At 43.1% G+C, this 16,033-nt stretch overlaps 1 protein-coding gene and 1 non-coding gene across 2 annotated transcripts; both read right to left on the bottom strand.

The window, feature by feature from the left end:
* Positions 1–1,908: 1,908 nt before the first annotated feature.
* safb (scaffold attachment factor B) lies at positions 1,909–15,501 on the bottom strand. Its single transcript, XM_088907937.1, has 21 exons — positions 15,129–15,501; positions 13,751–13,838; positions 13,289–13,353; positions 12,965–13,195; positions 12,543–12,614; positions 11,910–11,937; positions 10,524–10,986; positions 10,124–10,170; positions 8,413–8,525; positions 7,836–7,985; positions 7,573–7,673; positions 7,090–7,148; positions 6,645–6,727; positions 6,071–6,216; positions 4,970–5,266; positions 4,633–4,767; positions 3,575–3,617; positions 3,397–3,485; positions 2,833–2,888; positions 2,426–2,480; positions 1,909–2,307 (listed from the first exon to the last, which is right to left on the bottom strand). The coding sequence occupies exons 1-21, from the start codon at positions 15,294–15,296 to the stop codon at positions 2,190–2,192; spliced, it is 2,607 nt and encodes an 868-aa protein (XP_088764063.1). The 5' UTR covers positions 15,297–15,501; the 3' UTR covers positions 1,909–2,189.
* LOC148813871 (small nucleolar RNA SNORA42/SNORA80 family) lies at positions 5,647–5,783 on the bottom strand. Its single transcript, XR_016086199.1, has one exon. It is a non-coding gene; the product is annotated as a small nucleolar RNA SNORA42/SNORA80 family (small nucleolar RNA).
* Positions 15,502–16,033: the final 532 nt, after the last annotated feature.

Genomic DNA, 16,033 nt, shown 5'->3' with positions numbered 1-16,033 from the left:
GGAATGTCTCCTTTTTTTCCCACCTTACCTGCAGATCTTCTCCCGACGTCTCCAATTGTTTTCCCAAGGGCGCTGTTAAAGGCCAACATCGCCACCGTGTGGAAGGGAGTGGAAGTTAACTTCAGTGTCGGTGCTTTCTACTAACACGTTATAACCGCAGCACAAGCACTCCAAAACAGGCTACATTTAAGATCAAGTAATAGGTTTATTCCATGCTGAAAAAAAGAAGAGAGAAAATACAACGTTTCGGCCGTGGTGTTTTCTCTCTTCTTTTTTTCAGCATGGAATAAACCCATTACTTGTTCCTTTGCAGCCTACGCATGCTGACGCAGCTACCCACCTGAACTACTACATTTAAGATCAGATCACTTTATTGGCCATATACAATTTCTTGTATGAGGAATTTGTCTTTTCGCATACCCCAGCTTGCTCTCCATGAGACACACAGACAGGGAGAGAAGCTGGGGGTCAGAGCGAAGGGTCAGCTATTTATACAACACCCCTGGAGCAGCTGGGGTTAAGGGCCTTGCTCAGGGGCCCAACGGAGTAGGATTCCTCTGCCAGCCGCGGGATTTGAACCGGCATCCTAAGCCACAGTGCCACCACTGCGCTCCTACTTTTGATCGTCAGTGAAAATGTCACCTACAACCGTACAAGTATTTCTTCATATTTTACATTACAAAGACGCCTTTATAATGTTTACTATGAATCGTGAGTGACGTATCTTACTCTTTATTTTATTCATGCTGACATCGCAAAATAAAACCAACGGGCAGGACCTTGTAATGCTCAAGTCTACAGAGGATTTACGTCTTTCTGAAAAAGGTCTGTCCCTGCTCAGCAGGTGCACTCTCTCACAAAAGTCCAGGAAATGTCAGAGAACCTGATTCTATGCACACTGCGAACACTTAAAATCTGTTCGTATCTGATTTTCATTACTCATTTCACTCCAGTATTAATGAGACATGCGGTGTAGAATAGGTAGAACTTGATTAAAAATGATTTACCGTGATTATAATGGAACAGCACGACGTGCTACAAGGAAGTGACCGTCAAACCTTTTAATAAGTAACCCTCTTTGAGGGTATTTATAGTTTAGTAAGGCTTCGGAACGTTTTCGTCTCCAAGGACTGTGAAGTTCAATACCGACCTGCGTGCAATCATCACCTGGTCTTCCCGTGTTCGCACGGGCTGCCTCCCACGGCCCAGTAACCCCTGATAAATTACGTCTCCGTACTGTAATACTGCAACTCACAGTGGGTCATCATTCATCCCCTGCTGTCAAAGCAATTTTGAATAATGTGAACGAAGGTAGAAAATGGGTGGATGGTGTGTACTGCATATATTTTTAAAATAAAAATTAAAAAGACAGTGCAGGCAGCCATCACTGCAGCAGAAGTGGTTGCCCAGGGTCATAGATACTAAAGCAAACTACCGTTTTGGATACTTCAAAGCGTATAAATGTTTGCTGATGTTTTTTAGTCTGTTGAACTACATTTCATACTCCCTGTTGTTTCCATGGATTAATATTTCAGACATAAGTTTGAACTTTAAACATTTTTAAAATTAAAGTTACTTTTATATTTGGTCACACCCTACTTCATGCATTTTGGATAAAAATGTGGTTTGTGTGAGTTATGTTCAATGAATGTTTATCATTGAGCTCTGCTGTATCTCTAGAATAAATGCCACTACAGTCCTTGAATTTCTTTTAGCTCAACCGAGAGTGAACTATGGGTCATGATTAAATTCAAAACAATTCCTATGAATAAGTAGTATCAATTTTCATTCACTGAAAAATTTTACAGAACAGTTCTCACCAGAGGTTGTGATTCGCAACCTTTAATAGAAGACATGAACTGCTTTTTTTTTAAAAAAAGCAAATGACAATCACAGCTTCACACTAACTCGTTTTCAATTTCTTTACTTTTAAAACAAAAGGACATCTGGAATGACAACATCTTGAGATCAACATGATAACGAAATATTTAAAAACCGAAAGTACTAAAGATCTGAAATTTGTACATGGAAAAAAAGTAGAGAACCTCTGTGGCCAAAGGTGTTTTTTTTTTAAAAAGAACAATGACAAAGGAGAGTCACATCTGAGTTCACAAAGCTCCCAAAGCTATTTATATACGCAGTGGAATAAAAAAAATACAAAATTACATTCTAACATGCAATTACAAAGGCTAGTAACGTCTTCCGAAAGCACCCCCTTGCATTCCACCACTCTGCATCATCGGGTTCTGTCGATTCAGTGCTCCCGAAAGGCCCTGGGACGTCCCGCCCTGCATGTAGCCTCCGCGGCTACAAATGGAGAACGCAAAGACAAAATCAGCAACGCCCAGGAAAAAAACAACGACACGCCAGTCAAAGAAGCAGAAATAGGACTCGTTTAATTGAGTCCTGAATAAAAAGGGTTTACCTTGGCATTCCTCCCCTGCTCATGTGACCCTGGCCTTGCATCCCTCTATCTCCACCTGCATGAAAGTCAGGGCAGCACGTTAAAGAAAATCAGACCGTCTCCAGAAGATGCTCCCCTCAGGATTCTGTGTGATGTCCAACTCGCTTCAGTGAACCGGGCCTACGTTGAAAAGCCCGTCAATGGTTCGGAGTCACTTTGATCTGGCATGTCGTACACTATGACAGGACCATGGGAGAGCTCCAGCCATAAATCAAATCATGCCCCACACTAGTACAAAGACTTTGAACTCACAGCTCTTTAAAGAGCTCACCGACGTGACACTAATGATCTCGTCACACGCATCAATGTACAGGAACCCAAAATGGTTCCAAAGAGCTTCAAATGGATGTTAGCTCTGATTATCTTACCCTGCCAGCCTCGATCTCCGTCCATTTTGCGCCCGTGGTCCCAATCTCGTCCATCCCTGCCAAAAAAAACCCCAAGACTTTTACAATGCCATTCTGTTTCAACCTGCTTCTTTTAAAGTAAAGAACTTATGTTGTTTCTATTCACCTAATATATTCACATTTGGTACTGAAAAAGAAGATTCGAGTAACTGAAGCAAGTATTTAACAAGTTATAAGTGAAAACAGTGGAAAGTTAACCCACTAAATGCCTTCAGTATCAACAGTGCAACGGGTACAACAGTACATTTAAAACAGACCTGCAGGCACTTTACCCAAAGTGTTGTGGGAGCAGAGAACAAGCTACTCAGCCATGATGTTGAAGCCAATACCTAGACCTCTTTCAATAAAGGGCTGGATAAGATTCTGGGATCAATAAGCTGCTCACTACCAAATAGAAGAACTACAAAAATCCTCCTCGTTCACAACTGTTCTAGTGCTGAAAGTTTATCAACAAAGTCTGACCTCTATAATCAAGGATCAGTTAAGTGCTTTTAGAGATAAAATGGATATTTCTAGAAATCTCACCTTGATGGATTCAATCCACGCTTGTCATAACCGCCAGCCCAGCTGTCCCGAGCATCTCGCCCATGCCGGTCGCTGCGATCGGAGAAGTGCTGTATGGAGGGAGATTTAGATTAAACACCAACAATCATTTCTACCTCAACCAGATTTACAAAGTATTTTAGCCGCTTGGCATCTTTACCTGCCCATCTCGGTCTCCCATTATTCCTCGGGATCCATCTCGCCTGCAAAAGAAAGATTTAAAAATTCAACGGAACAATTCACACATCAAAAGAATACATTCTGTAGATCTTCCTAGTTATGACTAGATGTGAAAAGTTCAAAAACTCAAATCTAATTTTATAATACCCCAGTCCTCAGGGGCCTGGAACCCAGCAAATTTTATAGGCCATTAGAAAAAACATACGAAAAAGATGTTAATTTGGTCTAATTAAGCATTGGGTGAGAAATCTCTTGCATAAGATACCATCACCTTGCTCCAAATGTGAACTTTAGAGATATCTGTTTAGTTCTAAAATTAGTAGCGTATGCATTGAAGAGGTCCGCAAACAGTTTGATCACATTGCAGTGCCTCAGAAAGAGACTCAAAATGGGATGTGTCTGAATCTGAATGCAGGAATGCAAGTTTAGGAGCTAATCTGAATATCGACTTCTTCCTTCTGGCAAATATTTTAGGGTTCCCAAATGTAAGTCAAACGGATACAAACATTCCTTTGTTCCACAATCCATTTAAGCTGTCAATGCAAATGTCAAGGATAAACACAATTTTGACACTTACAACCCACTTGAGTGCAATATGTTTTTGTGATGTGTTATAAATGTTACATGTTGTTATGTGTTATACTGTACATGTGCAATAGAATGATGTGCAATGTTTTCTTAATTTTTTGTAATAGTAAAATGTGCAATGTTTTTCTTCTCTTTTTTTGCATTCTACTCTATTTAAATGTACAGTGCTGGGTGTCCATAAAAAATTTCCCTCAGGGGACAATAAAATCTCATCTTAATGGAAAATGCAGGATTATGAAGTTTGGGAAAGCGGTCCCTAGATTCTGATTCTTATGAAATCTCAACTTTCGGCTCTAGCTCGTCTGATCGATATCCAGCTCAAGCAGAAGATGACCTAAAATCTGATTTTGCACTGCTAAAATATTAACTTTCCAAGATCCCAAGAGCAAGATTTGGTTTTTCAAACAAAGGTCCACCACCATTGGTCATTGCAACTTTCGTCCAGCTCACCTGTCCAGCAGGAGGTCATCGTGGTACCTCCCACGATCCCGGTGATCGAAATCCTGGTAGCGGTCTTGGCGCCCCAAGTCGGAGCGCCCGTACCGGTCATCGAGGGCTATCCTCTTATCCATCCAGTCGTCTCTCCTGCGGGGAATTAATACACTTGAGCCCAGCAACTTAACCCCCCCCCCATCCCTCAAGACGACAAGGGATGGAGACAAAATAATACCAGTTCTTACATTGAGTACTAGATGGGAAAAGTTAAAGGTTACGTTCTTGACCGAATGTAGACAGGCTGGAGTTACTGCGGCGCGAGGACGACGCTCCACCGGGGAGGAGCACGCACCTCCCGTCGATGTCGTAAGGCCTCTTTATGGGCCGGCGCTCCTGCTCGTAGCGCAGCTGCTCCTGCTGCCGCCGCAGCTCCTCCCTCTCCCGCTGGATGCGCTCCTGCTCCCGCCGCCGCTCGTACTCCACCCTCATGCGCTCGATCTCCAGGCTCTCCCGCTCCATGCGGTCCCTGTCCAGCCGCCGCTTCTCCAGCTCCAGCCAGCCCCGCTGCCGCATGAGCCGGTCCCGCTCCTCCTTCTCCCGGAAGAGCCGGATCCGCTCCCTCTCCCGGCGGCTGTCCCGCTCCCGCTCACTGTAACCCACCCGGAAGAAACACACGGCTTAGCTCTGCAGCCCCCGGGAGAATCCCGTTCCCCCCCCATTCTTTCCAGCTTTCTGAACACACTGCGGCACACACACACCCCCTGGAGGAAGGTTACAGCAGCTCCCAGAACTTCACAACCTCACGTGAAGCATTTTCAGACGGGCTTATTCAGGAACATAAACCCGAGATCAGCTTTCATTTCATTACTACTTCTTCAAATCATCCGAGTTTCCGAGTTGTGGCTTTAAAACAAACTTCAAAATTGAGCGTGGAAGTTACCGCATGGTCGCAAGGAACGTAATTCTGCATATTAGCCACTTCCAAAACAAGGCCTCACTAAAGAACCTGCACCCTCGAAAGGAGGAGTGGGATGTCCTACTCACTTCAGTGAACAAAGCCTACAGAGAAAGGCCAGACAATGGTTCGGAGTAGCACGTATAATATAGCATGGGGTACACTATGGAAGGATCATGTGGCAGACCCCACCATAAATCCATTGCCATGCAAAATTCCAGAAACGAGCACCCATTGTACATGACACCCGCTGTGCAACACAGACGTAGACCTGCCAAGATCCCCAGCTGTAACAGGCGGTATGAGCCGCATGGGGAAAAAACACGAATCCCCAGGGTTGCCGTTTTAACACGCCATACTCCTCCACAGAAAAGAATTTAACTTAAGACCAGACAGCTCCGTTCACAACGACGAAAGGAGCACTTTACGGGTACTGCCGTGTGGTTGAGAAGTCACACTAGGCGGTGCGCCTGGGACTAGGGTTCGACAGAGCCCTACCCGGAGTGCCGGCGCCTCTCCACCTCGCGGATCTCGCGCTCCCGCTGCCTCTGGCGTTCCCGCTCGCGCTGCTCCTTGATCTGGTCGAAAGACAAGATGTCCTTCTCCTCCCGGCTCTCAGACTTTCTATCCCGGCTCTTGGTGCTCTGAATCGGAGACAAGAAAGCTGTGGTTTTATGCTCACTAGGGAGTTAAGACAGTTAAAATCTTGAGTTTTGCACAAAAGAAGGGAAGAGGCCCATAGGCCTTGGAAGCACTTGACTATATCTCAACTCTGCAAAAAGCAGGTCTGGATTATAGATTTCTTTCTATTGATTTATCAAGATCACAAGACTACCAGGCCTCCTGGTGAAGCAGTTAAAAGAGTGAAGTAGTACATGCAAATGTAGAACAGGACAACATGCTCAGCACCATTCTCAGTTTCAAATACACAGGAATATGAAACCACATGTTGATTTACCCGACAGCCTGTGCTACTCCTACATACATGTTACTAAAAGCCAGAAATGTCACCCCTTAGAGGAGGTCTCCCCTTAGTCTGACATGCCACACAGTGATTATGAAGGCTGCTTACTCGTTCTTTGCTTTTGGTCTTGACACTGATAACAGGCTCGCCCTTGGACTTGTCCATCACTACTGTCCTTTCTGTGCCACGCCCTGCAAGGAAGAAAGCATTTAAAGAGGTTAAGGACACACCATTTATGGACATATACATCATTCAACTTTTTTGTAAAAATGCCTTGTAGTACCCACATCAGTGATCAAATGCAATGGTAGTTAGGCCAGACAATGGTTTTGAATACATCTTCAATATAGCAAGGAGTATACAAAGAGGAAATAATGGGACACACTCCCCCTTCAAACCAAAGCCATGCAATTTTTTAAAGTACAATTTTAAACGCAAACTGTTAAATCAGAATTAGAAAGAAAATCTTCGGTATTCTGAAACCCTGTACCAAGCATGGCACCTAAGTGCAGAGCAAGACTCTTGCAGGATACTCTTTTCACTCAGAACTCACCTTTCCCATCTTTTCCAGCTTCACCTGACTCAGACTTATCTTCTTTGATAGCATCAGATCTGTGAAAACAAGTGAAGATGTCGACGAAGAATTTAAGACTTGATACGTGCCTAATGTAGCACTGGAACAGCTGCAACTGTATGGACCTGCTGCTGTAGTCTTAATTAAGCTACAGTACTTCTCTCCGATTGAAACCACTGTTTTGGAACATCTTCTTGTACATGTCACACTTATAAATGAAAACTTGTTCACAGCTGGCTGTTCAGTTTAATGGTTAATGAAATTTTCATCTGCAAATATACATTATCTGAGATTTACATGGTTACCCAATACTCTATTCGCATATGGGACAAAACGAGGGCAACTGCCCTCCCATATATGCAGGTCCCTCGGCTCTCAAGAGATTCACTCCGTTGTGGGGGAAAAAAAGAGAGCCGATATGCTACAAAAACTCCTCTTTGCAAGCCTTGTTTAGGTACTTACTTTTCAGATTTGGAATCTGTCGAGTGTCGCCTGTCGTTACTTCCGGACTTCTTTGCATCAGCTTTTTCGGCAGGTTTTTTTCCAGCAGGTTCATTTTTAGCCTGAAATCACAGCTCTGTTAAGAAACTGTGGAGGATCTAATTGGTAAATACAAGCATAAACCCAAGTCAGTTCCCAATAACACTGCGTCTTCAGACAGCAGCAGCCGCTATAGGCTAACTGCAGTTCCACTAGGCCACTGGCACATGGCTCCAACTGCTCACCCTCTCCACGGAGATCATTCTTCCGTGCAGCTCTGTTCTGTGCAAATGACTGATGCACTTCGTAGCTTCATCCGTTGAGGACATTGTGACAAATCCATAGCAGCGTGCACCTGGGCTCCGGGCGTTTGTTACAACTTTAGCTCCCACCACCTACACAGGCAATAATAACCAGGAAATAAAATGTTAATTTATGTTTTATAACTGACACTCAGTTACATTTACACGGTCCCTAAAACGGTTACAAAATTCAAACCTGAATGCTGAAAACAACCATAAAGGCATACTACTTCTCCATATGCTCCATATCAGCAAATTCAGAAGTATAAAGGGCAAAACTCCTGGAGAAAAATCACTGGCTTTCTGAAACAATGTGCTACCCTCCTCAGTGACATGACCTACGTGAGCAAGGTCACTCAATGGTTCGGAGTATGTTTTGCTGTCGCATGGAGTACACTATGAAAGGACAACGCATCACATCCTTCCACAAATTCAAGGCCATGCAGCAAGTGAGCACCTTTGCGGTGCCCAGAATGCTGTTTATAATTAAATAATTGATAAAGTCACAGCAAACACTGACCTTGCCGTACTTGCTGAAAAGATTCTTTAGGTCTGTCGCTCTAGTGGTGGATGACAGCCCACTAACCCACAGGTTTCTGCCGCTGGTGGCTGCGACGGTGCCACTCGCAGGGGCTTCACAAAAAATTGAAGGAAATGGAACATGAAAACAATGGTATCTTTAAAAAGAAGTCCCCTTCCAAAACACTGCAGTTACCAAAGCACCACAGAGGATCTTTAGACATGACAAACACTGTGAAAAATAATATACTGACAATCAGAGCTTGAACTGATTTAAGAATAGTTGACCTTCAGGTAGTTTATCCATCCATGTTCTTACTAGGGCTGGGCAATATGTTTCAATAGAACACACTTTAAAAGGAGTACAAGACTTGGATAGTAAGTTTTCTACTGCCTGGAGTTAACTATTAGGTTAATATAAACAGCTGGTTAGCTACGGTGTTGTGCCTTTAAGTATTTTAACTGAAGTTGTCTGTAATGTCCTTCCACTGCTGGCTTTTCTTGTCATAATGACTCAGGCAGCAGTGTATGTGTTGTGGCTTTTCTTTTCACACCGAGACCAGAACTGCTCGATTCGGAGCGCATTCTCATACACGTTTCGTCTTTAGATAATAGAAGAGGTTCCTTGTATTACTGCCTCTGGCTAAAATCGTCGCCACCGGTTTGCAGATAATCGCTCTCTGCTCGTGGTCCGACTTTTTAAACCCGAACTATTTCCAAACAACAGATGAAGAACCCTTCTTTTCAACAATTCTGTTGCTTGTTCCCGTCGCGCTAACGCTGCCTTTCTCCGTGTATTTGTTTGCAGGTGGGCACACCGAACACGTGCACTTGTTTTCACGAACAAGGAGAAGAGGACGCCCGCTTGTTTTTATGGGCCGCCATGACCTCAGATGCGTCATAAACCGGACGTCTGAACCACCGAAGATCAGTAATTCTGAACCTATCAGATTTCCAAATATCTGCAAGACGAACATTTTCGGAATTATACAACTGAAGCTAGAATACAGACTAATTTTAAACTATGACGAGTCAATAGTACAAATTTCCAAACCCCTTTTTGCGACGATGCTGGCAGCGCAATCTATGTAAACATCAAAATCCATTCTTCTACTGGTATAAACGGTATAGCCAAATCTGTATCGTGGCACATATTTCTACCAGTATACTGGTTAAACCGCCCAACCCTACTTCTAACCATTCATGGGGAGCTTGAGCCTACCCCAGCAATTAACGGACACAAGGCAGGGAACACCCTGGATGGGATGCCAGTTCCTCACAAGAATGAGACACTCACACCAGTGAGTGACCTTCTAGGGTCAATTTTCCTAGAAGCCAATTAACCTACCATTTATCTTTGGACTATGGAAGGAAATAAGAAAGGAAAGAAAAGATAGTACCCTCAGGTCCAGAGCTGAACCCAGGACCCCAGTGCTGCAAGGCAGCAATGTTAACCACTTTACCACCATACCACCTCCTTCAAGCAGGTCCAGGGGCAATTCAGGTCCAATTTTCAACTTACAGGTAAAGCTAATTTTGAACAGAACTGCACTGCACCAACTTGCTCACTGACACAAAAGGGAGATTACACGAGGACCTATTAGGGGCTATTTAAGCAGATAAACCATAAGAAATTAAAGAAAACTCACTGATCAAATGTGAAACAAGTGAATGGAATAAAATATTACATTAAGCTGTACACAAACACTTACCCTTTTCTTCCTGTGTCTCGGGCTTACCACCCTTTTCCTCATCAGAACTAGAGAGAAAAAATCACATATCAATATCCTGCCATTTGCAAACACGCCGTTCTCCTATACAACATACCTACCTTGCGTGCAAGATTTCAAAACGAAGTCTGAAAGCACACTGGCCAGTTTACATCACAGACAAGTTTCCAACATACTTCAAGATTTAGCAGCCTTTTAAACGGCCAAACAAATTTCCATTACGCTATTTTAAGGTGGGGGGGGGAAAAAGTGGGGGGGGGGGGTTGTATTTAGAGGAAAAGATGCATGAACCACTTTTACCTCCTAACTGCACCAAACTGTTAACAAAAGGAGCCAATGTAACAAAGATAGCGATTGTTCTAGTAGACAGAAAACAACAAACCTCTTTTTCTGATCATCGCCCTCAACAGAAGAGGACTCTTTCGCTGCCGTCGGTTCTGCAGCGTTCTCTTCAGTCTTCCTGGCTTCCTCCTCACCCTCCCCACCTTCTGCTTTTAACTCCTTTTCTGACTCAATAGCACTTTCAGTCGCTTCTGTGCCCTGCTCGTTTAAACTAGCATCATCTTTACACGCGTTTTCTGTGTCCATCTGTTCTTCTTTGACATTTTGCCCATTTCTGCCCTTCGCTTCGCTGTCCGTTTGCTTCGTTTCTGGCTTTTCCACGTCACTCGTGGGATCGTTCTCCAAATTGAGGGCATCCTCTGGTTTAACGGTGACAGACACAATGTCCTCCTCCAGGCCTTTTTGAGAGCCCTCGCTGGCAGAGGACTCTTGTGCAGATGGCTGTTCCAGCGCCTCTTCCTTAAGCAGTTCAGATTTACAAGACCCGGCTACTTTCTCATTTTCTACGGATTTAACAGGAATAGAATGGCACAGAGTTTAATTACTTCTGAAACACAGCAATCATAAACGTGGAACTGGCAAGGCTGCAACAGGACGGGAACCTTTCTTTATTATTTAACCAGAGACTGGAAAAAAAAACCAAAGAGGCAGACAAAAAAATTCCCTAAGCAACGATTTTTTTTTTAAACTCTACTCAGATATCGACCACTCATTCACCTGATCCAAAGCAGAGACAAAGACTGAATTCGGAGGTGAAGAAAGCCACAAGACTGCCAACGAGGTCCAGTTGAGCCGAAAGTCTTCATGCATGTCCGATGTTGTGATCTTTAAGTGTCCATGACGCAGTAAGGATTTTGTTATTTTAATTAGGAAATTCAGAATTCCTTTGCAGTTGATTACCAAGTAGTTAAGAGTTCATTAAGGATAGCTCCAAGTTGTACACTAGAAAATGAGTCCTAAAATGGATCGCAGGGCGATTTTTTCTTGAACCGTTTCCAATGCCGGACTCCAATCTTCTCTTCTTAACTTCTGTCTTCATTTGTGGCAAGTGGCAACCTAAAAACACTGCACATCATCTGCAACGGCTAAGCGAAGACCTTATTCAAAACACTAAGCGTGCTGCTTAAATCACTGGCCCTGTGCTTTCACTAACCACCCTGACAACATTGATCCCTGTGTCAGCAGCGGAAAATGTGGACAACCCACTTGTAATCAATATCACAAGCCAATGAATTAAGGTTAGCGAAATAATCAGTCTATGAGTTTTGGAACACAGAGCCAGTAACTCTCTTTGGGTTTCCAGTCTCTATTTGGGAACAACGTTTTAGCGCACGAACACCGAGGTCAAGCATTTGCTTAATCAAGATTCACACACTGTGGGAAAAGACTGAGTTACTACATGTTATACTTTCTTTCTGAACAGTACCTGTTTCGTCCTTAATGTCTTCAGATTCCTACGGGGAAAAAAAAGAGGACACAATTGTGACTGTGAAGATCATTATAAACTAATGAACCAATTAATGTATTGTGGCATATTTCAAGATACATGAGAGATTTGATAAATGCTGAAATTTCAGCAAATCCAGCATTAAATACTGGATTTAAACATATCCATGGCATGTTGGGTAAGCGATTGAGACTCCATTCCCACTAGAGGCCGCTAAATGACCTCATATTATACTTCTATTCACTAAAAGTGGGATTAAGTAATAAACTGAATGTGAAAGGAATGCCACATTTGCACATGGGTGTAAATTAGTTTAGTATAAAAAAAGATCTCAATAGTAGCTGGTTTAGGGTTGTTAAAGAAACCAGGTATTTCTACAGTAGGTAATCCTACTGTAATTTGTTGTGCAAATGTGAGTTTTAATGTGCTCAGGACCCTTGAGATACCTTGATTAAGCTGAGGCCTATGAAAGCATCTTTTATGTGTTACCTAACCTACATACCTCAAGATTCATGAGCAATTAGTATAACACTATGACAAAAGACACAACTGTACAAAATTTCAATAAAAGCAAATTTAAAAACAAAAACTTAAAAGGAAGCTTTAACATACCTCTTTAGATTCAGCAGACTCAAGATCCTCCACGTTTGGAGCACAGTCGCCTTCAGCCTCCATATTCTCATCCTAAAATTGTAGCAGATAAAACAAGTTAATATTTGCCAAATAAATGACAGCCATCTACACAGCAGATGGGAACTAGCTGCGTTTTACTAGTGACGTGTCAAACAAGAAATTGAGGACATTTAGCCATATCCAAGGAATAGAAAATTCTTAAAAAGGGGGATTTCAGAAATAAAAATAGAGACATCATTAGGAAAAAAACTTTTCAAAGCTTATATTGCAGTCTGCAAAAGCTCACAAGAACATGTTTTCTGAATTCTTAGTAAAGTATCAGCCCCCTTTTTCCCCCCAGAGACACATCTGTAGAAAAAATGTGGCCGATGGCCTTTGAAAGAGAAAACAATGCTCTTCACCTCTTCGGGCTTCTGTTCGGATTCTGGGACAGGAGAATCCGAGCTGTCGTGGGCAAAGCTCTCCGGAATGCCTTCAGCATCTCCTTCATTGGAAAGCGAATCGAGAATTTCATCGGCATCGTACTCGTCACAGTCTGCTGGGATGCCATTATCGATCTCAGCCTCATCTAAGACACTCATGTCCATGATGTCCATCTCCTGGAGATTTTCCAAGTTTACTTCCGGGTCATCCTACACAAGATAAATGTTTGTTTTTTTTTATCTTGAATTTAAATGTATGGTCACTCCATTTCTGTACAATCAAGAATGCATCGCAACACTCACCTGCCCATCTCCCGAATCTTCTTCAATAGTGCTGTCTTCAAGACCATCACTCTCCTGTCGTTTTCCTAAAGGAGGATGAAAGCAGAAATAAACCAACCACCCACAAAGAACACAGATAGCTGAATTACCAGGTGGAAAAAAATATTCTGTACATTTAAGCAGTGTTAAAACAAATCAACTTTCACATCTATGACCAAGGGTGCACAGTTTTAGGCCAAAAAGCAAACCACCAAGTTAGCCAAGTACCATCTAGCCTAATGGACTGTAATAACAGTTTACCTCCTCAAGAAAGTGTAGCAAGAAACGAAGTACATCTTATCCCTCAAGATCTGACCTGCAATCACCCAACAGGTGAGGGTAAAAAATATATATTTCTTGGATTCATAGCCAAGGTTCAAAACTCTCAAGAGGATCTTAAGGCAAGAATTTAAGGAATGGATTAAAAGATTCCACCCACTGTACCTTTGGGGGTCCTCTTCGGGGTCTTCTTAGGAGCTGCCTCAAGTGTGACAAGAATTTCGTCTGGGTTTCCTCCTTCCTCTTCAATTGCCTGTGGGGAAATTGAAAACATGTTAATGTTTACCAAAAACATTCTGAAGCAACACCTTGCACATCCAATGTGACCCAACATACCTTAAGGACCTAACCTGTATTTTACATACAGGAGGGGACGCACCTCATCTATCACTGGTGTACGGCCCCACCCAGGCGGCGTGCAGCAACCCCACTACACTACTGACTTGAGAAGTGAGAAACTGCTTTACGAACTGAATCAGGTTATTTTAGGAAGGTCAAGCTGTCCATGTCCAAAGCAGTATTTAGCCAGCACACTGGAGTAGCATCCTATCTCTTAAAAACAGTGCCATGGGACTTTGAATGATCAGGCAAACAGCACAGTCAAGATGACAGTTGAACATCTCAACTGAAGGCCTACATCAGGGAACTGGATCAGCATTTCTATTTCCAGGAAGAAGGACACCTAGCTGTAAGTCTGGGTGTGACACCGGTCTTGCATTCTGCTTTTGATCAGGCCAAATTTGGCTTATGTTCTAAAATCTCACCTTAAATAACCCTTATGACCGTACATTTACAAGGGAAAGTGTTAATAGAACATACCGCAGTAGACGCTGTTATTAAGCTATTACATCTGCACTAAAATGTACTGCATTAACCCGCATGCCTCCCTGAAGACACTGTAAATGAAACTGCGGCGGTCACGATCAAACCGAACTCCTTCTCGATCCCAGAAATATGTACTTCATTTAAAACCACACGGTTATAATCGTTCTTTAGAAACCAAATCAGCGGTGTTTTCCAGGTCTATTCACCACTGCTGTAACGCGTATGTCAATATGATTTAGATCCACGAATTGCGTTAATATAGCCTATTAAGTAACAGAAATCAAAATCAAAGTACCAGGAGTTGCGCCAACATTGCGCTCCAAGTAGCTTTTCGGGACTTAAGCAATTTTTAATTTCTCAATGACAGCTTTCAGTTTCTTTCATGGCAAAAAACGTAAGACATACCAAGATAATAGCATTTCAGGGTAACACGCAGCCTCTCGCATCCACAACAGCAATCTGTAATGTGTATTATACCATGTAACTAGAGGATTTTTAGCCACTGCAGAGACAAAAATAAATTACATAAGCATATCGTGTTCGAAAGCGGTGCACACTCCTACGCAAATTCAGGCAACTGATGAATAAGGCAATGCGGACTTCATTCGAAAATACCCTCTACCTATACAAGACGGAACTACATTTCCATGAAGGGTACGCCAAAGAAAGTCTTTTCTTATCCGTTTAAACGCACGAACAAATCCGAGGCCTACAGCACCTTTTTGAGCCTTTCCGACAACATGCTCTTGTTGCCGCTGGTGTCCAGATTCCGTTTCTTCAGTTCAGCTTTCAGGTCGATCACTCGCAAATCCGACAGCTTGCGGACCCCCATGCCTTCCGGGATCTCGGTCGACACCGGGTCTGCGCCCGACAAACCTTCGGCCATCGCGTACCCGTGAACACAAAGCAGAGAGAAAGCGCGAGTGAAACAAGCGAGACGCCCCCGAGGTGAAGCTCGCTGGCTCGGTAGCGCACAAACAAAATGGCGTCTCCCCGCGGAGGAGGCGGGCCGTGGAGGAGGAAGAGCTGCGCACGCGCCTTCCGGCGAGAGCGCGCCGCCGGAGTCTGCGCACTGGCTCGAGGTTCCCGCGTTGTCATTAGGAAAAAAAAACGGCTATAGGTATAATTCTGCTTTAGAGTAAAACAGTAATTTCACGAGTATGAGGTTCAACACACTCTGATACTGTGGTAATACTGTGACAAAAATACACTTTTCGCGCGTCTCACGACCATGGGATAGTGGTTTTCACACTTCCCACGAAAAGTGGGATAGTAAGGTATTGTCCTCACAATACTCGGTGATGCTCGGTGCACAAAATACTGCAATTAGAAAAAAAATCCATTTAATTTCTGGGTTTCAACGTAAGGTTCCGTTTTTTTAAAACCGTGTTCATACACAGATTTCATACGGAAAATGTACTCATTATGATATACAAAAGTAGATCAAGATTCAAAACTTCGGAACGTATTTTTTCACCGGCAAGTAAAGAATCACACCCATAATATCTTCTGGAATAAATTGAAAGCCATGAAATGCTCCCTTAATGGTACCGACCCAACACATTTCATGAAATTACCGAGTGTTTTTTTTTTTTTTTTTACCTGAAAGACGGGGAAGGAGTT

The sequence above is a fragment of the Atractosteus spatula genome, chromosome 28 (genome assembly GCF_055471065.1).
Source record: "Atractosteus spatula isolate fAtrSpa1 chromosome 28, fAtrSpa1.hap1, whole genome shotgun sequence".
In the NCBI taxonomy this organism is placed as follows: Eukaryota; Metazoa; Chordata; class Actinopteri; order Semionotiformes; family Lepisosteidae; genus Atractosteus; species Atractosteus spatula.
The sequence above is the reverse complement of the archived record's forward strand: the minus strand, read 5'-3'. Positions and strand labels throughout refer to the sequence as shown.